This window comes from Homalodisca vitripennis, chromosome 3 (genome assembly GCF_021130785.1).
Source record: "Homalodisca vitripennis isolate AUS2020 chromosome 3, UT_GWSS_2.1, whole genome shotgun sequence".
NCBI classification, from domain to species: Eukaryota; Metazoa; Arthropoda; class Insecta; order Hemiptera; family Cicadellidae; genus Homalodisca; species Homalodisca vitripennis.
In genome coordinates, this window is record NC_060209.1 from 198,722,253 (window position 1) to 198,749,594 (window position 27,342).

The window sequence follows — 27,342 nt, forward strand, 5'->3', positions numbered from 1 at the left end:
GTTTGCTTTCTGTCAACAGGTTTTGTGGTTTTCTGTCAACTATATATCAGATACGTTGGTCAATATGTGAACTCGGAGATTGCAAAACGATCTCCACATATTTGTTATTAGATGTCTTGAATTAGAAGTTCACGTAGGTACGTTATTGTTAGGATAAAATCCCAAACTTAGTGTTTTAATAATGTATAACTCAATAACTCATGTTGTAGAATGAATCGAGATAGATGCATAAACAGTTGATCATTGTTGGACAGCTGGACGTATGTTGTCTGAATCAATATGAACAACTGAGTATTGTTCGACAGATGAGCGTATGTTGGCAGTTCTTGCGATTGAAATATTTTGTAATGTTGTGCTGTGTTTCGAAGTTGTATTGAATAAATGTCGTTACCAAAATTGATATTCTGGTTTTTTTGTCTGTATATGTCTTTGGTTTAGGAACAACGATAGCAAAATTCCCGATTTTGTCATTTAAATTGGAGTTAATAATCTATAAAATCACTTTTAGTCTCATCTAACTTCTATAAACTTTGTAAGACTCACAAAGTTGGTTAGCCATCAGTTGTTGCTTGTTTGATGCGATTGAGTTTATGTAAAGGTTGCATATTATTCTTATAACGAGTTTTATTTTTTATACTTTTGTAAACAAGCTTGTAAGCAAAGTTGTACTAGTTTCCAGTTCTGGGTGTATCTGTAAGTGAATCTATTGGGCTAAGACGCTTTCTTGCGTTATTATCTTCCTAAGGGAATGGTGTATCTTCCCAACGATCCGATTAATTTTAACCGACCACCTGGTATTCTTAGCTAGTCCGTAACTAGTGTATGATCTCCACGCTGTCACCTACCAGAATAGAGCAGTTAGCAACGGCTGTTATGGATAGCAAAACCTAAACGGAGAAATAAGCCCTTTACTCAGTATTTATCACTGAACGTTGAAGGAATTAACGATTAAAAATGTGAATTTATCATCAAGAAAACCTCCTGGGTACTAAGATAGACGCACTTTCTTTCAGAACTTCTCGTATAAGATTTTTAAAGACTGTTCCTGTCTGTTTAAACAGTGCTTAAGTGAAAAAGTTAATGTATAACTAAACAAATAAATACTCTTTGCTTATCTGACAGTTGAAAGATGAAGTAGTATTGTGTCCAGAATTAAATAATATTCCTTTTAGGGCGCAGAGAGACATTGGTGAGAAAATGTCAAAATAAATGCCCACTCTCCTTCTTCCATTTTAAAGTATATGACTGCCCAATCCAAGCTCAAAATAAGCCAGAAGTTTCATACTTCACCAGACAGGTACTTCAGTCAATTTATCTTCCGGGCCAAAAGCCATTTTAGATATACTAGAATTGCAGGTAGTTATAATATCAGTTCTAGGACAGGATTATGAATGTGCCAGTCACATCGAGAATAAGTATCATTGATGCCTGGAGGATAGACAAACTTTCATGAACATAAATATTTCTTTGACTTCAGGTGTTATCTATATATCTCTGTGTACAGGATAGTCCCGACTTACTTGCTCATGATGGGCGTTGTGGGGTGGCTGCTGCCGCACATGTCTGATGGTCCTCTGTGGCACAAGAGAGTGGGTCTGGAGTCTCGACGCTGCCAGGAAAACTGGTGGCTCAATCTGCTCTTCATCAACAATTACGTCCATGCTGATAACCAGGTAACACGGAATCTCAATAAATGAATGACAATACCAAGAACAGTCTCAATATCAATTGAGATGTTCGTATTCCATTGGTTTTCATTCTCTTAATAAGTCTTACTGTACTTAATAAACTTAAGTTTTGAAAAGGGCATATTTCCAGATATTTTTAAAACCGCTGTGGTAATTCCTTTGCAGAAGAGTGGACCAAATAATGAATGCAACAATTTCAGACCAATATCTTTACTCTCAACTTATGCAAAGATTTTTGAAAAAAAAAAAAAATTAAATAAAAGAAGATTAGTTTAATTTCTTGAGAAAACCCATTTCTTTAGTAAAAATCAGCTTAGTTTAAGAAAGGGCTTGAGTATTGAAACCGCGTGAAAAACTTTATGGATGACGTATTTGAAGCGATAAATTCATGACGCAAAGTCAGTGGATTATTTTTTAGATATAAAGAAAGCTTTTGACACTGTAGATCATGACATTCTTTTAAATAAATTATACTGTTGCGATATCAGAGGAAACGTTCTTTCCTGGTTTTCAAGCTTGAATAAGGCAACTAGGAAACAGTGTGTAAAAATTAGCAACACTTTCAGTGACTTTGGTATAATAAGAAGTGGAGTACCCCAAGGGTCAGTATTAGGTGCAATATTGTTTATAGAATATATCAATGATCTCTGTAATTCAAATTTATATATCTCCAAATCAAATAAAGGTTACATTTCGTATATTATTGAATCCATAACATATGTACTTTGAAAATGGTATACTATTTAGTCAATGCAACCACACTTTGTTGAAAATGAAAAAAAAAAAAAAATTTAATTTTCTAAATGGATAAATTCTTCTTAGAAAAATCTACACTAGGACATTTATAAGACATTGAGTGTTGGATTTTGAGGTACAGATTTTTTATAACATCTGTGATATTTCTGTTAACGACAATTTTCACTTAAAATGGTATAATTACGGTTAAGAGGACTATGTTACAATATATGACGTAATCTATGAAGTTTCCATACTGCAGTAGATCAGTTACGTCTACATCTCCCATGCTGTGTTCCAGTGCCTGCTGTTGTCCTGGTATCTCGCGTGCGACATGCAGTTCTTCGTCATCGGCATCTTCGCCATTTACGTACTGTGGAGGTGGCCGCGCATCGGGTACGCTCTGTTCGGAGTTCTGTTCGTAGCCTCAGTCGCCATCCCCTTCTACGTCACCTATGACAGACATTACTCCGGGACCCTCAAGTTGTATGCCAGCAGGTAACTACCCGAAAGAGCTAAAGTGCTTTTTGCATTATTGTACCCCTTCATGTAGCCCTATTCTTGTAGTTGTGCAATATTGTACCCATTCGTCACCTTATTCTAGTAGTTTTACATTATTGTACCCGTTCGTCACCCTATTCCTGTAGTTGTGCAATATTGTACCCATTCGTCACCTTATTCTAGTAGTTTTACATTATTGTACCCGGTCGTCACCCTATTCCTGTAGTTGTGCAATATTGTGCCCATTCGTCACCTTATTCTAGTAGTTTTACATTATTGTACCCGGTCGTCACCCTATTCTTGTAGTTGTGCAATCATTGTACCCATTCTTCACCCTATTCTCGTAGTTTTGTGCAATATTATACCCATTCTCACCCAATTCTTGTAGTTGTCATCATTATACCCATTCTTCATCCTATTCTTGTAGTTGTGCATTATTGTACCCATTCGTCACGCTATTCTTGTAGCTATGCAATTTTGTACCCATTCGTCACGCTATTCTTGTGGTTGTACAATATTGTACCCATTCGTCACCCTATTCTTGTAGCTATGCAATATTGTAACGATTCGTCAAACTATTCTTGTAGTTTCGGAAAATCGTCAATAATACCGTAATAGCGTTCTCTTAAAATATGGCATTTATTACATCTAGTGTGGAACTTTTTACTCATTTTGTTGGTCGTAGGTTTCTAAATCATCATTTTAATGTACGTACTTAAAAGAACTGTGTACGAATGCGCTTTTTCAACAAATTATCCTTATTTTTACCTAGTTATTCTAGCCTATTATCAGTATTAAGTGACGACAAAAACTATGTTAGCATATTTAGAATTGGCGAGAACCGGAAACCTAAGATGGCAGACGTGACAACGGCCGTGTAAGGCTGATAATGTAATGCCATGACAAGACCGTAATCAATACATAAGCCTACAAGCAGGAACCTACCACTGGGCTGTATTTTACGATCGTAATAAAGCCAATTCTTTACCTTCCTTAGTAAAGGCTGAGCAGAAACTTCTAATAAAACATCATAGCAACAGGTTCTTCTCAAGTAAACTTAAAAAATTTTTGGATGCAAGGTTCTTGAGTATACTCTTTATTCTATGTGTCACTCTGGTCATTTCTCAATTTTGACCACTAACATTTTGCATCTATCGCGTGAGGTCTTTTTTAAAGTATTAATTTGTAAAGTTTCAAACTGTTTTGCAAAAACTGGTGAATATTTGAGTGCGCGAGTGTGCTAATCTGATGAAAATGTTATTAAAATGTGGTTCAAACATTCTCCAGAACTTAAAATAACGAGCTTACTCTACCAACACATAGGCTATAATCAAGGGGCCAAATATGGGATCGCATTCTTCCAAGCTTCCTTTTTCTAACCTGTTCAACTAGCTACCCTTACCTTCCTTCCTTCATGCCTTGTGCCCTGCTAACGATGACACGTGTTGCAGTTTGCTGGTGGACCCGTTCAGTAACGAGCACTTCAACTCTATGTACGTGAAGAGCCACAACCGCGCAGGCCCTTACATAGTGGGAGTGCTCACGGCGTACCTTATGGTCACCTTGTCAGCCGCCAACTACAAGTTCTCCAAGGTGTGCAAAGTTGCTCTATCCTCTTTGTTCGAAGGTTGTTGTTGACCATGGAAGGTTTGAAAGGGTAGTGGGATTTCAGGCATTCTCGATCTTTATACGTTATAAAATTTACAACACTAAGTTTCGACGATTGAAATCTACCCTCTTCGTCAGTGTGGGTACATTTATATCTATTAATTGTCTTCATACTTGACGAAGACAATAGATGTCTATCTTCGAAAAGTAGGATAATACAATTTGCAAAAATGACGATGGCAAAATTACGATTGGTCTATAATTGTTCAAATCACAACTTATATAACGCAAATTAGTTTAAGCACAGTTGCATTATTTGTGATAAAGAGTTTTTTTGAATGTTTATGGCACAAACAAGGTTAATGGGATTTGTTTTTTTAAAGCTCCAACAAAAGTTTTGCCAACAAATTTAGTGACATCTAGTATAACTAAGCTTGTTTAGCAGAAATCCTTTCCAACACGGAAGATGCATTGTCTTTTGGTATCCTCAGACAATGATTTTCTCACTTTTGTACTATCAGTATTTTTCTTAATCTTCATTCTCTTATTTCTTTCTTTGCTCTGCATCTTCTTTCACGTGTCTATCTTATAGTATATGTTTTCCACCCTGTTCAGAGCTTTAAGCCATTTTAACTACCCTTTTGATAATGTTAATTGGTTCTTCCCTGCCTTTTTAATGGTGACTAAATTCCTAATCTCTCCAATGCTGCTACTCAGAAACCATATTTCACGAGCTTGCAACCTGCTCGTGCTCTGTGTCTTTTAAATGCAAATGTAAAAGATAATCAATCATATTCTTAAATAATGTGTTGTGTGCAAAAAATCTACTTGATAGAAAGAACAATCCAATATCTAATGAAGTAAACCCCATAGAACGGTAAATGTCCTTTACTTTATGCAAATTTTGCATATATTGTACTTCTAAATCGATGTTTTGTTCTAGAAAACGATAGTTTTGGGATTCCTGTTGTTCTTCGGCGGCGGCTACGCTCACCAAACATATGGCTTCTTGTTCTACCAGAAGGACAGACCCTACAATCTCCTGGAGAACGCGATATACGCTGGGTTCCACAGAATCACATTCAGCATCGGTGTCGCCTGGATAGCTCTCACCCACTATACTACTGGTTTCGGTAGGACTACATTACGTCATCAAACAGTCCACTTCCTGAAAAGCTTTAACTGTAACATGTAGAAGAACGAAACTGGTGGAGTATGATAATGGGACTTAGTTTATTTGCATTCCAAAACGTGAATGAAAGCTCTTCTAACACATAATTTTGAAATGGCAACCCTTCCTTAGGTTTTTTATAGAAAATGCTTGGTTTATTTATTTTAATATTAATTTTTAATTTATTTAAGTCACAAAGTAATGGCTGCTACTTCAATCTTAACTCCTCGGAGGATGTACTTACACATTTGAGAAAAACAAGAACAAGACACAATTGACGTAGGAAAATTTTGTAGGAGTTTATATTCTATCTTTCAAAACATTTTCAGGAAGCGGATATTTAGGCCGTAATAAATACTAAATAGGTAAATACTAATCTTAAAGCATTTGAGAATTTTGCGGAGTTATCGATTGACTATCAAGTTCAGTCCCATTGATTCCACAGAATCTTAGGCTCTAGACATGCGAATTAGGTGGTGTAAAATATCAACTTTAAAATTATGGATTATTGAATGGAGGCAAACATAAGATTAGATCATCCAAGGTAGAATTATATGATACATACAGGAATATGATGGTTAGCTTTTATGGGGCACTCTCAAACCAATCTGAATCAACCTTTCACCGATTCCATGGTGGAACTCTCCCTAAGGAGTTGAATAGACTCCAAGACATAACAACAGCTTGTTAATGCTATGTTTGACAGTTAAGATCACTCATCATGATTAGATTTTATGGGGGTACTCTCAGACCACACTGAATCATCCTTTTACGGATTCTATGGTGGAACTCTTTCTGAGGAGTTGAATAGACGCCAAGACACAGCGATGGCTAGTTAATGCTACTCGTATGTTTAAGGTCAATCATTAACTCTATTAAGTCGTTTAATGTGACCATTTCAACCTTCTACTCAAATCCCCTCACAGAATTAAACCCATGCCAATTATTCTCACGAAGTATTGTGACAGGAGCGTTCAAGACGATTCTGGCCCACCCCATCTACACGCCGCTCTGCAGGCTAGTCTACAGTACGGTGCTGATCCACACGGTGATTCAACTTGCTGAGGCGTCTTCAGTGCGGCACTCGGAGCACATGAACTACCCGAAGCTGGTGAGCCCTAAACTGATTCAACTTTGTTGTTGTTCAACGTAGTTGTGAAATATAGTTATGATCAACAATATTAATTTTCTTAGAAAAGTAGTTTATTAAGCTGTCTGAATTATACCTTACAGTTGAACCTACCACTAGGGATAGCAAAAACCGTTGTGTCACTTAAATCTGGGCAACCTCATGGATGTACAGGAGCGGCACATCAATAACCGCAAATGTCGAGATTTTGGGGTTCATGGGCAATTCGATAGGTCTGGTCTACTGCGGGAGATGACTGTTGGAGTTGGTAGGGTTCGTTTCCTAAATATCAGAGGTTCTTGCTAGCCTCAACAAGGGTGTGCCACCACTGCCTGATTTTACTGGAGAGGCTGGTTCAGAGCTGGCCTCCCATTCTTCCGGGGGAACATGACTTTGAGATGTAGTGCCCTAATTCTTCCTCATGGATCTCGATAGGAGGCGGCCCCTACCCCCTAGCCTAACCCATCCTGTATATCATGTCACTCCGGAAGCAGCGCTAAGGTTCTTACAGGACCACATGCAATTTATAAGCTTCTTGTCCTAAGAGAACAAAAAAAGCTGTCTGAATGCACAAAACTGGTTCTATCAATAGATAAGCATAGATTGTACAATACACTATCATGCTTATCACAATGTGTTCTGTACCCAGTTCTGGATGGCTTGTGGAGATTACTTCATAGCCAATCTCCTCGCCTTGCCACTGTACCTGATGGTGGAGGCGCCGTGTAGGACAATTGTCAAGTTTCTGTTCGTGGACAGAAACCCCAACTCAGTTCAGAAACAAAGGTGAGTGTTGTGAATACGTACGTGAGTACGTTTATAGTACTAATTTTACAACAAGGACATGTTGTTTTTTTAATACCCAAACCGATAATATTGTGACTACCATCTGTTTTTCGGTTCACATCAAAATATTATAATATTGTGCGTCATTGTGAGGAACCATTTTCATTTAGTCAACAAATAATGAACCAACACTGGCTGGTCCAGTAACGCAAGTTTTAATTATTGTGCTAGCAATTTTTCAAATGAATGGTACACACAGCTTCGTAAATAATTATTAGTTGAAGGTGTTTTCACCCTGGATGTGACTATATATCGAGATAAGTCATTGACACTGTTTTTCTCAGAATTTAAGTTAGCGAATTGGTGATTGGTTACATTGATTGCCAATTGGTTGAACTTCGGTCAATCGTATTGTAGTTGCGCTTCCCGGCCAATCACGTTGCAGTTCCATCTTCACTTTTATGAGCAGATGTGTATTATTGGCTCTTCCAGTTTTAATTTAACATCCATTGAATGGAGATCGCTCTCAACAGAGGGGACTAAGGGTTAGATGACGTTACATGGAACTATGGCCTCTGACTTTGAGAGTCTAGTCACAAAATATCTTTTGATTTCTTTTACGGTTTAATCTCAACATTGTTTGTGTATGAAACCCTGATTTCCTAAATAGATTTGAGAACTTGTTCTGATTCATATGCTCTGATAACTAAATTGATTTTGATTTTTGTACATTTTAATCTCAATATTGTCTTTGTTTGAGACCCAGATTTCCTAAATAGCATTGAGATCTTATTCTAATGCCTATGTTGGATACGTACAGGCTTGCTTCTATATCCCAATCACGTCTGAATTCTGTCTTTAACCCACTCCTATATTTTCTTAGCGGTTTTCATTACTCTTTAAACAACCTCACAAATAATAAATAATCTCACAATTTTCAACAATTAATGTTTTGAAGAGTCTAAAAACACAATTTCGTAGATATGTCTACTATTGCTTTCAATAGACACTATCACTGTGTACAGAATTGAGATATTAAATTAATGACAGGAAGTACGTTAGCTAAATAATCCTCAGTTTATATTTTAAAATGAGCCTTCTCGTAAATTGAATTAAACGGCAAATTAAAACTTAAATAGTTTGTAACTAAATCTTCGTGAGACGGTCCTTGGTAAAGACGTTAATGCATTTACGAGTTCCCAACTCTCCAAAGCAATCAAGTGTGAATATCCGAGCAGTGATAAACTCTCCCCTCGACACTTTTGTGTGCGTTTCTGTACACTCACAAGACTCACAGCTTGGTTTAAAATACATTTATATTGATAAATTCAATTATAATTCATACAGTAATGTATATATACATACATATATATATATATATATATATATATATATATATATATATATATATATATATACAGACTTCCGGGTGGATCATACAGATTTTTTATTTTTTTTTGTCAATCAATACGGTTCACTTTTTATTTGAAGAGATTTGACTTTTATATGTGCATCACATAACAATTTTATATCATATAATGGCGTATTACAATTTCCTTATAGGTAATATTTTGGCATTTCGTCAAGACATCCTGGGTAGATACGAGTATATTTAAAAAATAAAAATAAACATTTTTTAGGTTTCTTGGTGTTTTGTCAAAGCATTATGTGTAGATATTAGTAAAATAAAAAATTACCATTTTGTAAGGTTTCTTTGTGTTTTGTTACGACGTTCTGGGTAGACATGAGTAAATGTTAAAAATAACAATTTGTAAGGTTTCTTGGTGTTTTGTAATTGCTACCTACATTTTGGGTAGATACGAGTAAAATAAAAAAAATGTTACAATTTTTTAACGTACGAAATTTTACAGCCAAAACGTGTCAACGGAAATGCCCGCAGAGCAGCCCCGCCAAGTCGTGGTGTCCAGGCTGTAGACTTCGCTAGTGTCTTGCCGCCAGTATCTTGCCGCTAGTATCTTGCCGCCCCACGGTGATCTTGCGCCGCCGGGATAAAACATGTCTTACCATATGTTCAAAGTTGGATGTGATATTGTACATAGTTGTTGTAGTTGTATAGCTCTAGTGTTAAGTTATTTTTACTCGTTATCTCAATAATAAAATAATAATTGTAAAATATATTTTAATTTTATTTGGCCTACCTTTAACTAAAATATATATGTGGAAGAAGTTAAAAGATGCACTGATGTTCTTTCTTACAATAAATTTAAAACTAAGCAGAAAATAGAATAATGTTAATTGTATGTTTTGGAACACTATATTTATATCTTGGGTTTCGTCATTTTCACTTACAACTTACGTTATAACGAACGAAGTTACCCATGTTATAGAAAATTATCAGCTCTTTGTATTTTTACCCGTTTTTTTTTTGTTTTAAGATTTTTATGGTTAAGATTCAATTCTCAAGATGATTCGACAGAGTTAAGAGGACAGATACACGAATGCTAAAGAGTTCTTATTTATCCCAAATGATTTAAGTCATTAACCACAAAGATTAATCATAAAAAGGAAGTAACAGGTTAAAAATATTATGCCTTTAAGAACCGTTTCATTTACTCCACTAACTTTTAAAGAACTAATAATTTTATTTCGGATTTTTGACAAGCACATTGATTTAATCATGATGTTCTAATTTGTGGAATCAAGTGGTTTTCGTTGGTAAAGAAAATCAACGGTGTACTATTTAGATGTATTAGAAGTGAAAGAATGGATGCACATGAATAATACAGATTAATGATTACTAATATCTTATTTTAATCTTTATTATTCAAGTTCACTCATGAACATGTTAGATTATATAGACCACATGCTTCAAGAAGACTACTTAACTTATAACATGATAGCTATTGCAACTTTTAGATTTTGAGAGCTGTTTTAAGGTTTAGGGATGTAAATAAATTTTACTTTAGTGTTTTTTTTTAAACATTACCTACCATTCTTTAATTTTATATTGTAATTAAATCGTGTTATTATTCTCGTACTTTTGAAATAAGAATAAAGACCGTAATCCCACAAAAAATACTTCTTTCCCACAAAATGTTTGGTAAGGTTCACGAGGCAGTAAGTGGAGAACGGGAGGAGATATTAAATTGGTGTTAATTAAATCCAGATTGACTGGTCAACTTCATATTATTAACGTAAAGTATTTAGATCAAAACTCTCTGTAGGCATGCCAGTCCACAAAAGTTGATATCTTAAGAGTTTTTCTGGTATATGTGTTTAATACAGGAAATGTAACGGAATACTTCAGGACACAAATCTTTCTGATTTCGCAAATAGTAGGCAATGATTCAAGAATACTTATCCTTCCTCAAGTCGAATATGAATGTGATTAATTGCATCTAATTCTCAAAGTCGATACAGTGGTTTTGAAATTCCTTCTTCAAATCTTAATTTTTAAACAAATAACAGTGTTAAATGTTCTTTGAAGGTTGGTAATAACAACCCCAGTGGTTGGAGCGGCCAATTACAAACTTTAAAACCCTATAAAATCAACCATATTTGGTGATGATGCCTATTTTTGAAGTCATTTAGGAAACTCAACTTAGCAGAGTCTGTACTATCAGTGACATGCATAATCGACACTGTGCTTCAACCAAATTGGATCCCTTTTCAGTATTGAACTCTGCATGCTGACATCTGTTACTAAAGCTTTTCGTGAGGTGTTATGATTCTTCGAAACAGTTACGTAATGGTATGAGAAAACTGTTCTGCTGGAGAGAATGACCGGATATGGCGAACACAGTCTCACAGGCCTCTGGTTGTAGTGTCAGGCCCTACACCTGTACAATACACCTTTTACTGATACTTGATATCAGCTTCACTTTTTATATTCTTCACGAGATCTTTTTTATGGATTCCACTATCTTTTGAGAAAGAAATCACTGATACTACACAAGAAGAGCCTCTGCTTGTAGTGTCAGGCCCTACACCTGTACAAAACACCTTTTACTGATACTTGATATCAGCTTCACTTTTTATATTCTTCACGAGAACTTTTTTATGGATTCCACTATCTTTTGAGAAAGGAATCACTGCTACTACACAGGAAGAGCCTCTGCTTGTAGTGTCGGACCCTATACCTATAAAACGCACATTTTACTGGTACTTGATATCAGCTTGACTTTTTGTGTTCTTAACGAGATCCTTTTTATGGAGTCCACTAAGATTTAAGGAACCAATAACTACCTCTACACTGGAAGAGCCTCTGCTTGTAATGTCAGACCCTATACCTATAAAACGCACATTATACTGGTACTTGATATCAGCTTGACTCTTTGTGTTCTTAACGAGATCCTTTTTATGGAGTCCACTAAGATTTAAGGAACCAATCACTGCCACTACACAGGAAGGGTCGTGGTTGTTCTGACATACTTTGAAATTGAATCTTTACATTTGAGCGTGTATAACCATTAACCCATTCACTGCGGCTGGGACCCATGGGTCCAGGCCGAACTCTCACGAGTTGCTTTCGGGACCCTTCGGTCCCGCTCGGTCTATTCCGTCGCCATGTCAGTCTGAGGTCGGCAGCGCCTCAGAACGGTCGGTTACTGTATCGCAGCGTGTAGTGAACGACCCTGGCCAGTTGGTGTTGGCTCAGGAGTTTGATCGCCATATTGTGTGGTGCGTCGCGCGCGTCCTTGTGCGTCCGTGTGAATGTTTTTAGATTATTATATTATTATTAGTGTTGTTTTTGTTTGTAACTATGTCTCATTCACCTGGTACTTCACGAGAGATACCAGCTGGTGACAGTGACCTTGACTCGGACGCAACAGGCTATTCAGACGACAGTGACCTTGACGCCGCACAGGCACATCAGGAGCCCCTGCCTGACGACCATGATAGTGACAACCGATGATGTCGAGTATAACTACGACTTCGATTGGAGCCCCGAATACGATAGGTATGAGGAACATTCCTTTTACTAAAGAGAATTAAAATTCTTATTCCTACACCTGGAAACAATGAGCCAATAGACTGGTTTTCCGTTTTGTTTGACGGACGTGCTGTTGGAGAAAAATTTGTTCCTACACTAACGCCTACGCTTGGACAGTTTTCGAGCTGCCCACGTTGACCCCAAAGTCTAGAATTAATAAATGGGTTGATTTGACAGTACCCGAGTTGAAAACGTTTATTGGTGTACTCTTGCATATGGGTACTGTCCGCACAAACAGATTGAGTGATTACTGGAACAAGCATAGATTTTTTAATTTTGAAGGCAAATCAGGGAACAGATGAGCCGAGATAGATGGGCTTTTGATCATGAGATTGCCTTCATTTCTCAAAAAAACGCCCAAGTCAATGTCAACGAACAAAATGACAATAGGCTTGAAAAAGTGGACCTGTTGATTTCTACCTTCAACAGCGTAATGAGTACTGTCTATTATCCCGGAAAAGAGTTGTCAATTGATGAAAGTATGATGTTGTGGCGGGGACGATTACTTTTTTCGCCAGTAGTATATTAAAAATAAGAAACACAAGTATGGTATTAAGTTTTATTCTCTGTGTGAACCCGATGGCCTATGTATTAGGTTCACGATCTATTCTGGAAAAGGTGGTGAACTGAGTGGTGTTGGCCACACCAACAAAGTTGTAATGCATCTCATGAGGCACAGATTGGGGGTGGGCCACTCGTTGTACATGGACAAACTATTACAACAGTGTCCCACTGGCCGCAAACTTTATTGAGGGAGTCCACCTACTGCACAGGCACCCTGAGAGCAGACCGCAAATACTTGCCGGAGGAGGTCAAAACAGCGGTCCTGAAAAAAAGGAGAAACTGTGGCAAGATATGCCCAGGGGATAGCTGTCGCAAAGTGGAAAAGATAAGCGAACAGTGCTCTATATTTCTACTGAGTTTGAGAATGAAATGGCAGTTTCCCACAACAGATATGGTCAACCTAGGCAGAAACCCTTGGCGATTATCCACTATAAATGCCGAGATGTCTGGAGTGGACAGACACGACCAGTTGATGGCGTACTACCCGGCTGAACACAAGTCCTTGAGGTGGTACAAAAAGGTTTTTGTCCACATTCTTCAAATGGGTTTCATAAACGCATTCAGACTGTATAAAAAGTCCAACCCTGCCACAAAAAAAATCTCTGTATGACTTCAGGATTGACCTTGTACATGCTCTGCTGCCTCCAAAGGAACGACTTCTACTGCGACCTGTCCAGAGAAACCAAAACCGGCACGTGATCTCTAAAATCCCCAAGCTGCCCAACAAAGCAACGTGTATCCTAGGTTGTCTGAATTAGCGATTACATGTTCAATTGTTCCTACATTCTCTATTGATCAGAATGACTTAAACCACTGTTGCTTGCATTTTATGTGTATCTACTGTTTGTTTCATTTATAATAAAAAGAAATATAATTGTTTACTTTACACCACTTTTCCTGTGACAGGCTCATTTATACTGAGGCTGAAATTGTTAAAATTACATCATCTTTAACTGTTTTTACTAAAATATTCCATTCATGACAAGGCGAATACCATCTGAAAAGTGGCTAAGTGTGAAACAATTATAAAATAATAATTAATAATAATAATATATATATATATATATATAGATATATATATATATATATAATAATTAAATATTACCATTGAATGGCCAGACCTTTATTGTTTACAAGCCATTATCCTCAACAATAGTAAAAAACCTTTCCTGTGCGTTTATTTCTTCACACGCTAAAGGTGTTTGGGGCCCACAGAACGATGTGTTCCTCTTGTATCAGGAGACGCTGCAAAACAGTGTCAAACCGAAGGCCGCGAAACACGCACAATTTATTTCTGTGCACAGTGTGATGGCGAACCAGGCTTGTGGTGCATTGGCCTGTTTCGATAAGTGGCACGCCCTGAATCACGAAAAAACATCATGTAAATATCATGTAAATAAACTAATTTTAGTGTTTTAGTGACTTACATGACTGACTGTTCGCGGGGTTGCGGCTGGTAGTGAACTTCCAAAGAGACTTTCATGACTGACCATTCGCGGGGTGCGGCTGGGACCCCATGGGTCCCATGTAAATATCATGTAAATAAAAACATGAAAATAAACTGATTTTAGTGTTTAGTGTAATAACTAAAAGACTTACATGACTGACCGTTCGCGGGGTGCGGCTGGTAGTGGATTCTAATAACACTTACACAACGGGCCGTTCGCGGGGGTGCGGCTGGGGACCCATGGGTCCCAAAATATTTGGCGGCCATCTTGGAAGGGAAAGAGTGACTTCTGACCACTTTGGACATCATTTCCAGGCTAACCACTGCATATGGTAAGTTTATCTGTAAAAAAAATTTTTAGCACCTAGGGAACTTCAAAAAAATTTTTTGCCGCAGTGAATGGGTTAATCTTCACTATGCAGTATTGTAATCTTCACAAGAAATACTCTACTGTCCTCTTGGTATAATAGGCGATGAAATTGTAGGTATAGGCGACGGAAGTATTTGTTTTTTGACTATAAAATCGTTCTGGAATTGTCATTTGCTTATTTCTCTTGGGAAAGTAGTAAAGCTTTGTTACCACAAACTAAATATCTCTTACAAAATACTCGTTGAAAAATAATCCTGCAAGTATGATGTCCGAGATGTTAGAAGTGAAATCATTCTTCGTGTTTCTTCATTTTTAGCAAAGATAGAAATTTTATAGCGTTTGGTTTTATTGGGTACTATTAAGAAATAAAATTATCTGCTCACAAACACAATGTGGCTTTCATGTGAAAACCAAATCTCTGCTTGCGTTTCTTTATCGCACGTCATTGTCACTGATTTCCCAAAATATTTCTAAGATTAGACGAGAATAATGAAAAAAAAACAAACATCTTATGCAATAATTTAAATGCACTTTATTTACAACATGTAAAATCAAACTATACTACACTAAATATTCTACGTTCAGTCACTTATAACAATTAAATTCTATAAAATCATCAAGAGCTTACTCTGGTCGTATAGTGCTAATAACACAGTTAAACAGTTCTTAGGAAAATATTAATTTCTGCACAAAAATACAAAATGAGACCATTAGTAATAAGTGTTGGAAGACCTAATTTTGTAAGGCTAGAAAAAACTACATTGAAGTCTCGATTCTTACTGTTTCTACAATATACTTTTACTATATAATGGACTTCAATTTATTTATATTTTACTATAATGATGAAAATGAATCATCATTAAACACGAATTACTGGCTATGGGTCAGGAATCTGGTAATTCAATGTATTTTTGTCCTATACTATAGCTGTTCCATCTTCACTTCGAGAGGAAAACAGAGCAATATATTATCTAGATCCATTATATATAACCCCTGGTGCTTTAGCATTTTCCAATAGAGAATAGTAAGAGAGGAGTCTGATGGTTATCTATGCCATGTGATATTCTGCAATATGCCAAAAAGCGAAGGTAATCGATAAGTTAGAGATAAATGCAGATTGTAGGAAATGGAATATAACAGAGAGATGATAAGAAGAACGTCTGGTGGTTATCTATGCAATAAAGTATTCTGCAATTTGCCAGAAGGAAAGGTAATCGATAAGCAACTTGTTGTAAGTAACTTCGATAACTAACTGTTAGAGATATGCACAGATTGTAATAAAAGGAGTATAATAGAGAGATGATAAGGAGAATATCTGATGGTTATCTGTGCAATATGATATTCAGCAATTTGCCAAAAACGAAGGTAATCGATAAGTTAGAGTTATAAAAAGATTGTAGGAAAGGTAGTATGATAGAGAAATAGTAGGGAGAAGGTCTGATGGTTATCTATGCAATATTATATTCTGCACTTTGCCAGAAGCTAAGGTAATCGATAATTTAAAGATGATATACACGGATTGTAAGAAAGGGAGTATAATAGAGAAATAGTAGGGAGAAGATCTGATGGTTATCTATGCAATATTATATTCTGCACTTTGCCAGAAGCTAAGGTAATCGATAAGTTAGAGATATACACAGATTGTAAGAAAGGGAGTATAATAGAGAAATAGTAGGGAGAAGATCTGATGGTTATCTATGCAATATGATATTCTGCGATTTACCTGTAATGGAAAAGGTAGAACAGCTCTAGTGCAGTTATTTCCTCAACCTTTTACAATGAATCATTTAAATGCTTTGTACCTTAGAAAAGTTCTATAAAAATATTTTCCTTGCCCAATCTATAAAATACCTTATAAATAACATTTGAGCACACGCTAAGGTTTAAATGTCTTTAACAATACTCTTCCTAGATAGTCTTTTGGGTGGTTTACAATACTACAGAGTGTCTAATAGTAAATTGCTTTTCTGGGTTCAAATTTATAAATAAATAAATATATATATATATATATTACAAGTAGTAAACACTACCTGTACATCAATTTAGTAAAAATTAATAAAACTGTATACAATAAAGAGTTATGCACTAAGAATACAATCTATCGGTAGAAGTTACAGTAGGAGATACCTGTCTGGCTTGTACATTTTACATATTATTCTCACACTCAACACAAACATATTAATAAATCAAGGCAAAAATGTAATAAAGCTATACAACAGTAGTTTCCGTTCTGTTCTATCTTCTCCTTCAAAGTGACAAAAGCCTCTTTCTTTTTTTTAAGTGGAACATTAAAACTTAGCACATTTACGTAACACCTGAGCGATAACAGTTACTATAATATACATACTACTGATTAAAATGAAATAGTGGTTTTATTTACATCTTTGGTTATGAGAGATGTGTAAGGTCCAGTGTGTACAGTTTAGAATTCTTTGTGTAATACGATGTGAATGCGATCACATCTGCGGTTATTCGATTTGTGTATGATCACATACTTTAAAATTCTTTGTGTAATACGATGTGAATGCGATCACATCTTCGGTTATTCGATTTGTGTATGATCACATAGTTTAGAATTCTTTGTGTAATACGATGTGAATGAGATCACATCTTCGATCATGCGAGATTTGGGTGGTCACATAGTTTAGAATTCTTTGTGTAATACGATATGTATGCGATCACATCTTAGGTTATGCGAGATTTGGATGGTCACATAGTTTAGAATTCTTTGTGTAATACGATGTGTATGCGATCACATTTTCGATTATGCGAGATGTGGATGGTCACATAGTTTAGAATTATTTGTGTAATGCGATGTGAATGAGATCACGTCTTCGATTATGCGAGATGTGTATGGTCACATAGTTTAGATTCTTTGTGTAATACGATGTGAATGAGATCACATTTTCCATTATGCGAGATGTGTATGGTCACATAGTTTAGAATTCTTTGTGTAATACGATGTGAATGAGATCACATCTTCGATCATGCGAGATTTGGGTGGTCACATAGTTTAGAATTCTTTGTGTAATACGATGTGTATGCGATCACATCTTAGGTTATGCGAGATGTGGATGGTCACATAGTTTAGAATTCTTTGTGTAATACGATGTGTATGCGATCACATCTTAGGTTATGCGAGATGTGGATGGTCACATAGTTTAGAATTTTTTGTGTAATACGATGTGAATGCGTTCCATCTTCGGTTATGATGCAATGGAATGTATATGAATTATTCTTTAATTCTTACATTTTAATGTTTATACAAAGTGATAAACTACACAATGTTACTTTAGTTACTTAATCTTGATTTTAAATTGGGTCTGTGGTTCTATAAATAAGAATTCTTCATGGTATTGATCAGTGTTGAAGATATCCTAGTTTTCATATTTTGGAGGTACTAAAACGAGAAACAAAACCTTCCTTCTAACAAGATAGAGTCAAGCTCCCTAGGGTGGATGGATCAGCACCCAGCCAATATCACGGTAAGATGAATGCAGTAGCTCGCTCTTTGAATATAACTATCAATGCTAGACTATAGTATGGAGGCATGTGTGTGCAAACGTCTAGCAATATCTCAGAGATGAAGCAGGGAGGAAGTCTCACAGAACATTCTACAAGGTAATATATCATCTCCCTACTGGTGACAGGGTCCTGTTTTCCTAATTTAAATTTCATTACCAGAACCTCCATTTCTCTACGGGAAGACAGCATTTTGATGTATTTTTTAATATGGAAATCTATCAACATAGATCTAGCTCTGGTTCTTAGATAGCGTAAAAAGTCATTTTACTATACAAAAGAATTCAGTTCGTTACTGTATAAACAAGATGTGTACTAAACTGATGATTGCAACGGCGGGTAAGTAATTAAGAAATACGAGCACTAAAACTAACTCGTTCAGTTGTCACTCGCTGAGGTATTTTGTCACAAGCCTTTCAAGTAAATACTAGGTCGTGCATAAATGCAAAATAGAACCGATTTCACTATAATCTAACAAAGCAGGAGCGAGGGTCAAGTAAAAGTACACACACTCTGGTGAACACAACCACAAAAGTTGGCGATTAAACTATTACTAATTTTCCTGCGAGACTGCAACATCACAAATCCTTTCCTGCAGATTCACATCATCTTCTATACTTGGCGTGTTGTCTTTGACTAGAGCTTCACATTTGGTTTCAGTCTCTACAGGATTGTCATCGTGTTCCGGCTTTCCTTGAACAAGATGAGCTCCGATAGGGGCTTCCAGTTTGCTTAGTGTTGGGCCGCAAGTTTTCTCCTCTTGTTCGAGTTTTGGCCCAACAATGGTTGCCACGTGACCCAATGGTGGGGAGTGAGTTCCCCCCTTTTGAACCACTATTGGGCTGTTGATCACTTCTACGTGACCCAGCGTCTCTCCCAAATGACCCAGTTGGTGGTTGCAGGACTCAGACACTTGTGCTAGGCCACCAACATGAGTGACACCGTGTTTACTGCATTTTGAACTTTTCACTTTTGTCTGCCCCTAGAACAAAACCAATAAAGATTGAATTTGCTTATGAAGAGTGAAAGTTGCATGATAAAGTCATAATCAGAATGTGTGATGTAGATTGGCACAATTTCGAAAGATGAATCTACAAACAAAGAGTGCCTAAGGTATTGATCGTGGAGCCGCGCCCTCATGGTTTATAGTGCGCTGAAGGATATCCTTCAAAGTTTATTTTTTTTTACTTTTTATGTCCTTTGTTGAAATTAATGGATCACTTGGACACCCAGGATTTTGACCAGGAAATAAACTCTAAAAATGTTTACGATTTATTTTTTAATACAATTTATTATCAATGTTAATACCATTTTTTGAGATAGGCCATCCAACCAGAAAGGTGTGCTAGTTTTCTGATTGGTTAGAATCACCAAGAATGGCGTTTTATTACGATTTTGTAAACATTCTTTAAGGAAATGTGTCCACAATTATTGATATAGTACACATTTGGTTACATATAAACACATTAAAAAAATAGATTAGAAATGCACAAGGTAAAGAAAGGAAACAAACGATAAACTTTGCTTGTTTCCTTTCTTTACCATAATCATCCCAACAAGTAAGTTTTCAATTTTCAATACTCAAACTTCGGTTGTATTTGTATTATCATGAACGTAACAAAGTACACATTTAACTTATAGATAAAAGTCGATAAACATTTACTCGAGATAATCTGTAGCTCGTGCACTTATCTAATCTACTAGAAAGAGATAAGATACTCGGAAATTGTTGTTTATACCTTGTGCTTGTGTGAGTGACAGTGAGAATCAACGTGGACAGACTCGAGGCTGGGAGAGCGACTGGCACAGCAATGTCTCTCCATACACAGATCCTCGTTACACTGCACGAGACAATCAGAGTTTGACGACAACAGGTCTGCTTTGTTCAGGTCCTAGACAATGAAAAATTTGTGATTTCAACCCAGTTTTTTCATGTTTGTTAAACAACAACGAATATGAGAGTTGTGTGCCAGAGATTGACAGTTGACTTGGACAGACTCGAGGCTGGGAGAGCGACTGGCACAGCAATGTCTCTCCATACACAGATCCTAGTTACACTGCACGAGACAATCAGAGTTTGACGACAACAGGTCCGCTTTGTCCAGGTCCTAGACAATGAAACATTTGTGATTTCAACCCAGTATCTTCATGTTTGTTAAACAACAACGAATATGAGAGGTGTGTGCCAGAGATTGAGAGTTGACTTGGACAGACACGAGGCTGGGAGAGCGACTGGCACAGCAATGTCTCTCCATACACAGATCCTCGTTACACTGCACGAGACAATCAGAGTTTGACGACAACAGGTCCGCTTTGTTCAGGTCCTAGACAATGAAAAATTTGTGATTTCAACCCAGTTTCTTCATGTTTGTTAAACAACAACGAATATGAGAGTTGTGTGCCAGAGATTGACAGTTGACTTAGACAGACTCGAGGCTGGGAGAGCGACTGGCACAGCAATGTCTCTCCATACACAGATCCTAGTTACACTGCACGAGACAATCAGAGTTTGACGACAACAGGTCCGCTTTGTCCAGGTCCTAGACAATGAAACATTTGTGATTTCAACCCAGTATCTTCATGTTTGTTAAACAACAACGAATATGAGAGTTGTGTGCCAGAGATTGAGAGTTGACTTGGACAGACACGAGGCTGGGAGAGCGACTGGCACAGCAATGTCTCTCCATACACAGATCCTCGTTACACTGCACGAGACAATCAGAGTTTGACGACAACAGGTCCGCTTTGTTCAGGTCCTAGACAATGAAAAATTTGTGATTTCAACCCAGTTTCTTCATGTTTGTTAAACAACAACGAATATGAGAGTTGTGTGCCAGAGATTGACAGTTGACTTGGACAGACTCGAGGCTGGGAGAGCGACTGGCACAGCAATGTCTCTCCATACACAGATCCTAGTTACACTGCACGAGACAATCAGAGTTTGACGACAACAGGTCCGCTTTGTCCAGGTCCTAGACAATGAAACATTTGTGATTTCAACCCAGTATCTTCATGTTTGTTAAACAACAACGAATATGAGAGTTATGTGCCAGAGATTGAGAGTTGACTTGGACAGACACGAGGCTGGGAGAGCGACTGGCACAGCAATGTCTCTCCATACACAGATCCTCGTTACACTGCACGAGACAATCAGAGTTTGACGACAACAGGTCTGCTTTGTTCAGGTCCTAGACAATGAAACATTTGTGATTTCAACCCAGTATCTTCATGTTTGTTAAACAACAACGAATATGAGAGTTGTGTGCCAGAGATTGAGAGTTGACTTGGACAGACTCGAGGCTGGGAGAGCGACTGGCACAGCAATGTCTCTCCATACACAGATCCTCGTTACACTGCACGAGACAATCAGAGTTTGACGACAACAGGTCTGCTTTGTTCAGGTCCTAGACAATGAAACATTTGTGATTTCAACCCAGTATCTTCATGTTTGTTAAACAACAACGAATATGAGAGTTGTGTGCCAGAGATTGACAGTTGACTTGGACAGACTCGAGGCTGGGAGAGCGACTGGCACAGCAATGTCTCTCCATACACAGATCCTCTTTACACTGCACGAGACAATCAGAGTTTGACGACAACAGGTCCGCTTTGTTCAGGTCCTAGACAATGAAACATTTGTGATTTCAACCCAGTATCTTCATGTTTGTTAAACAACAACGAATATGAGAGTTGTGTGCCAGAGATTGACAGTTGACTTGGACAGACTCGAGGCTGGGAGAGCGACTGGCACAGCAATGTCTCTCCATACACAGATCCTCGTTACACTGCACGAGACAATCAGAGTTTGACGACAACAGGTCTGCTTTGTTCAGGTCCTAGACAATGAAACATTTGTGATTTCAACCCAGTATCTTCATGTTTGTTAAACAACAACGAATATGAGAGTTGTGTGCCAGAGATTGACAGTTGACTTGGACAGACTCGAGGCTGGGAGAGCGACTGGCACAGCAATGTCTCTCCATACACAGATCCTCTTTACACTGCACGAGACAATCAGAGTTTGACGACAACAGGTCCGCTTTGTTCAGGTCCTAGACAATGAAACATTTGTGATTTCAACCCAGTATTTCATGTTTGTTAAACAATAACGAATATGAGAGTTGTGTGCCAGAGATTTAGAGTTGACAACGAATACGTGAATTGTGTACCTTTGGCGACTGTTATTGTCATATTAACACCCATTTCAAGGTACAAGGGGCACGGGTGTACAGTTCGTGCACTCTTAGTTTTGATTGGGTACATCTGTCATTTAGTCGTGGATCGATATCGGCAACACTTCAAAGCGATGGTGGGGACCCTCCTGTCTCGCCATTTCACGTCTATGCACAAACTTTTCTCTTACGAGAATCATTTAGTGTTTATTTACTTGCAATTATTAACATTGTTCTAATTCTAATAAATATAGAAAATTGATCAAAACGGAAAATATTCTAGTGTTCTTGTTGCTAGCGTAAAGTATAACATGAAACATATTTTACCTGTAACTGTGACTATTTTTCAGGGCCATTACTTGAACGACCCAAATTATATTTAGATATTATTTTATGATTATGAAAAATTCTTCTTAGTATCCTAATTGTAAGTGTGATTATATTTGGAACAAAAGGTGTGGTTTTTAGAAAAGTGGGTTATTATCAGACCGGACACGTGTGATAGCGAGGCTGCTGCGCTGGCAATCCGTGCAGACCCCAAGTTAGTCTCAATATCATTTTTAGGTATTTTTCAATCTTTTATATACATAAATTAATTTTGTAAACATAAGATGAAAGAAGGGTACCAAAAAACTAAAAGTTTTAAGTAAATGTAAGAGATTCAATAATAAAAAACCTTATATTGAAAAAACGATGCAAGTTCGAACGCTAAGAGGAAAGTCCACAATAAAAAAATATAGATTCACTTTTTTAAGGGCTATTGAAGAAAATCTACTCTGAGATCCACCTGAATATTTTTATAGAAAAGTAAACTGCATTTTGGATTTGTAAAATGTAATTGTGGTTACGATCCAATTAGTGGGAATTAATCTTAAATTATAACGAGAACATCTGTTTTAGATTGGAGCATGAATTCTTCCATTACATTCCGTTTAGATGCTGCTGTTGGACAATCGAAAAAAAACTTCAAATTCAGTATCGTTATAGATAGTAAGGGCATTTATAATCTCCCGGGCTTTTGATTTCGACTTCTACAAGAACATATGTTGTAGATTGGAGCTTGAACTATTCCATTACATTCCGTTTAGATGCTGCTGTTGGACAATCGAAAAAACTTTAAATTCAGTATCGTTATAGATAGTAAGGGCATTTTTATCTCCCGGGATTTTGATTTCGACTTCTACAAGAACATCTGTTTTTGGTTGAGCATGAACTATTCTATTACATTCCGTTTAGATTGTCCTGTTGTACAATCGAAAAAAAACTGTAGATCCAATATCTTTATAGAAAATAAGGGCAACGATTTGCAATTTCCCGGGTGTTGGTTTCGACTTCGAGTTCTCGGATAAGACGCACCCTAATGACATTTGATTTGAGACGATTAACGTTGGGACTTGATACACAATGGGAGAAGACTTATTGGTTTGTGTACTTAATGTAATGTTAATCATTCGTAAAAAAGAAAAAATATGTATGAAAAGCATTGATAACATGTTGTACTACTCCAACCTAGTAATGTCTCGCCTTGTAATATCTCACCTTGCAATATATGACCTTGTAATGTCCCGCCTTGTAATATTCACCTTGTAATATCTCACCTTGCAATATATGACCTTGTAATGTCTCGCCTTGTAATATTTCACTTTCTAATGTCTCGCCTTGTAAGATGTAATATCTCACCTTGTAATATTCCAACTTGTAATGTCTCACCTTGTAATATTCCAACTTGTAATGTCTCGCCTTGTAATATCTCACCTTGCAATATATGACCTTGTAATGTCCCGCCTTGTAACATTTCACCTTCTAATGTCTCGCCTTGTAACATGTAATATCTCACCTTGTAATATTCCGACTTGTAATGTCTCACCTTGTAATATTCCAACTTGTAATGTCTCGCGTTGTAATATCTCACCTTGCAATATATGACCTTGCAATGTCCCGCCTTGTAATATTTCACCTACTAATGTCTCGCCTTGTAACATTCGAACTTGTAATGTCTCACCTTGTAATATGTCACCTTGTAATATATGACCTTGTAATGTCCCGCCTTGTAATATTTCACCTTCTAATGTCTCGCCTTGTAACATGTAATATATCACCTTGTAATATTCCAACTTTTAATGTCTCACCTTGTAATATTCCAACTTGTAATGTCTCGCCTTGTAATATTCCAACTTGTAATATATGACCTTGTAATGTCCCGCCTTGTAATATTTCACCTTCTAATGTCTCGCCTTGTAACATGTAATATATCACCTTGTAATATTCCAACTTTTAATGTCTCACCTTGTAATATTCCAACTTGTAATGTCTCGCCTTGTAATATTCCAACTTGTAATATATGACCTTGTAATGTCCCGCATTGTAATATTTCACCTTCTAATGTCTCGCCTTGTAACATGTAATATATCACCTTGTAATATTCCAACTTTTAATGTCTCACCTTGTAATATTCCAACTTGTAATGTCTCGCCTTGTAATATGTCACCTTGTAATATATGACCTTGTAATGTCCCGCCTTGTAATATTTCACCTTCTAATGTCTCGCCTTGTAACATGTAATATATCACCTTGTAATATTCCAACTTTTAATGTCTCACCTTGTAATATTCCAACTTGTAATGTCTCGCCTTGTAATATTCCAACTTGTAATATATGACCTTGTAATGTCCCGCATTGTAATATTTCACCTTCTAATGTCTCGCCTTGTAACATGTAATATCTCACCTTGTAATATTCCAACTTGTAATATCTTACCTTGTAAAATTCTGGTTGAATCGTGACGTGTGTGATTCCTTGATCCAGAAAGAAGCGCGAGATGTCATTCGTGATTCTCGTATATTCCTGAAGACAGAATTACTTCTTGTCAGTTACAAATAATATTTTACAACTATTCGTGTACATTTTTATTCCAATAAAATAACTTTTTTAAAGGAATAATAAAATTATAAAGGACATTTTCCACTGGTAGTGTATAAATTTTGAGTTACCATTCAAATGACTACGAAATACAAATTTCAGCTACAGTTTTCACAGCAATACTTGTCACTAAATAATTAGATTAGTTATACAAATAAACAGGCCATAAAATCCTTTTAAATATAATAAGAAAAGCATTCGATGTACTATCACAAAAGTATTATGTACTATAGTGCTAATCTGTGGTTATGAGATTTTAGTGCTTTTAAACTCGAGAAAACAATTTCCTGCTTAGCTAAAAGTTACATGGTAAAGGAAAAAGATGTGCAAAAGCATATTAAACTTAATATTGTGGCAATAATATCGATACACGACGGTTTCATTTTCCTTTGTGTCGCTGAACTCTTTTAACAAGTTGACAATAAGTGACAGTAATTGGAAAAATATTTCTAAGAAGTCACGTGTTATTGTTATCCTTGTTTGCTCTTCTGTTACTACGTATTATGTATCACGTATATCAACATTCTTTATGGAGTATTGTAGCTGTACATCAAAATGATGAGCTATTTGTTTTCATATCTTGATATGATAAAGCAAATGAATATCGTACTTTATAGGTAGATTGGTTTATGGCTAGATTATACCTAGGTTAGGCAGATTGTTATCTTTCAAAAACGATAATTTTATAATATTTGTAAATCAATTATCAATTAGTTTTTCTTTGTCATTCAAATTTAGTTAATGGTGTGCATCAAAGAGAGCGCCTAATCACCTCACGAGTACGAATTCTAGGCAGTAAATTTGTCTTTTATGAACATTTCCATAGTTTTTCTGTGTGAATTAATGCAATGCTTACAATGTTAAAATTACATATTTTACGCAAAGTAATTGTTTGTTGAGATCGATAATAGAAAAATATGGAATTGGAGTACAAACATAATTTATTAAACCACTCGTTTACACAAACTATCACCTATATCTCCTTAGAGTTTCTCATAATTTTTGGATATGAATAATATTAAAACTAGGTACCCAATTACTATTCGAATATATCTGATTATAATTAAATCTTCAATACCGTAAATAATTAATTATGAAATTAACTAATAATTCAATAATTAATTTCATAATTCGAACAACGTAAAATATTTCGAATAATAAAAAATAATAGATAATTATTTTTCATAATAGAAATTTCGTTATTATTAATTATTTAATACTTATTATATTTATTATTACTTATTCGTAATTTATTATTAATTATTTATTAACTAAAAATTAAGTTTCAGTTTAAATTCAGTAAATGATATTTTCATACAGTATCTGAGAGCACACCTTGGGGTTAAGGAAGATAATGTGCGCTGTGCAGTAGGTCTTATCCACGGTGAGACGCCAGACATGGAGCTCGTGGACGTTGACGATGTCTGGGAACGCAGAGACCAGCTGACTGCACAAAGAACCGATGTTGATGTGGTCTGGGATAGTCTGTAGTAGTATCAGGCAAGACTCCTTCACTGTGAAACAGAAGGTACACCATGATAGTGACAATCTAAAAAGGTTGGGTACAAATTCCATTCTATTTATGGTTTAATATCAGGAAACCGAGCATTGCTCGCTATTTTTCCTGGTAAATCGTGTTTTGGGATTCATTTTATGATGTACATGTCGGCAAACAATAAAACTATAAATACTATGGCTATTTATTGTCATCTTCTGCATTAAAGGATGCTAGAGCCAAAGATGCGTCTATGTTTTTTATCCGAATATGAGTGACGG

At 36.4% G+C, this 27,342-nt stretch overlaps 3 protein-coding genes across 3 annotated transcripts in view; 1 reads left to right on the forward strand and 2 right to left on the reverse strand.

The window, feature by feature from the left end:
* The window catches only part of LOC124358015 (nose resistant to fluoxetine protein 6-like), a 90,300-nt gene extending 80,546 nt beyond the window's left edge, over positions 1-9,754 (forward strand). The window contains exons 8-14 of the mRNA XM_046810241.1: positions 1,505-1,673; positions 2,725-2,921; positions 4,376-4,517; positions 5,476-5,665; positions 6,672-6,814; positions 7,482-7,618; positions 9,490-9,754. Of these exons, the coding sequence (XP_046666197.1) occupies positions 1,505-1,673; positions 2,725-2,921; positions 4,376-4,517; positions 5,476-5,665; positions 6,672-6,814; positions 7,482-7,618; positions 9,490-9,553 (1,042 nt within the window). The 3' untranslated portion in view covers positions 9,554-9,754. The remainder of the gene's footprint in view (positions 1-1,504; positions 1,674-2,724; positions 2,922-4,375; positions 4,518-5,475; positions 5,666-6,671; positions 6,815-7,481; positions 7,619-9,489) is intronic.
* A 5,708-nt stretch (positions 9,755-15,462) lies between these two features.
* Positions 15,463-20,390, reverse strand: LOC124358017. The gene is made up of 2 exons (XM_046810244.1): positions 20,215-20,390; positions 15,463-19,457 (listed from the first exon to the last, which is right to left on the reverse strand). Exons 1-2 carry the CDS (start codon positions 20,296-20,298, stop codon positions 19,029-19,031), a joined length of 513 nt encoding a protein of 170 aa, XP_046666200.1. The 5' UTR covers positions 20,299-20,390; the 3' UTR covers positions 15,463-19,028.
* Positions 20,391-21,039: 649 nt separating this feature from the next.
* LOC124358546 overlaps positions 21,040-27,342 on the reverse strand; it is a 67,977-nt gene continuing 61,674 nt past the window's right edge. Inside the window, exons 7-14 of the mRNA XM_046810846.1 lie at positions 26,902-27,080; positions 25,405-25,491; positions 22,390-22,527; positions 22,192-22,311; positions 21,976-22,095; positions 21,760-21,879; positions 21,526-21,663; positions 21,040-21,231 (exon numbers count right to left, since the gene is read on the reverse strand). Coding sequence (XP_046666802.1) covers positions 21,040-21,231; positions 21,526-21,663; positions 21,760-21,879; positions 21,976-22,095; positions 22,192-22,311; positions 22,390-22,527; positions 25,405-25,491; positions 26,902-27,080 — 1,094 coding nt within the window. The remainder of the gene's footprint in view (positions 21,232-21,525; positions 21,664-21,759; positions 21,880-21,975; positions 22,096-22,191; positions 22,312-22,389; positions 22,528-25,404; positions 25,492-26,901; positions 27,081-27,342) is intronic.

Bases quoted from the DNA above. Each gene is read 5' to 3' on its own strand.
- LOC124358017 (XM_046810244.1), bottom strand. From the start codon at position 20,298: ATGGAGAGACATTGCTGTGCCAGTCGCTCTCCCAGCCTCGAGTCTGTC. The intron at 19,458-20,214 runs GTATAAACAACA...GTTTTGTTCTAG, and splicing joins GTCACTCACACAAGCACAAG to GGGCAGACAAAAGTGAAAAG.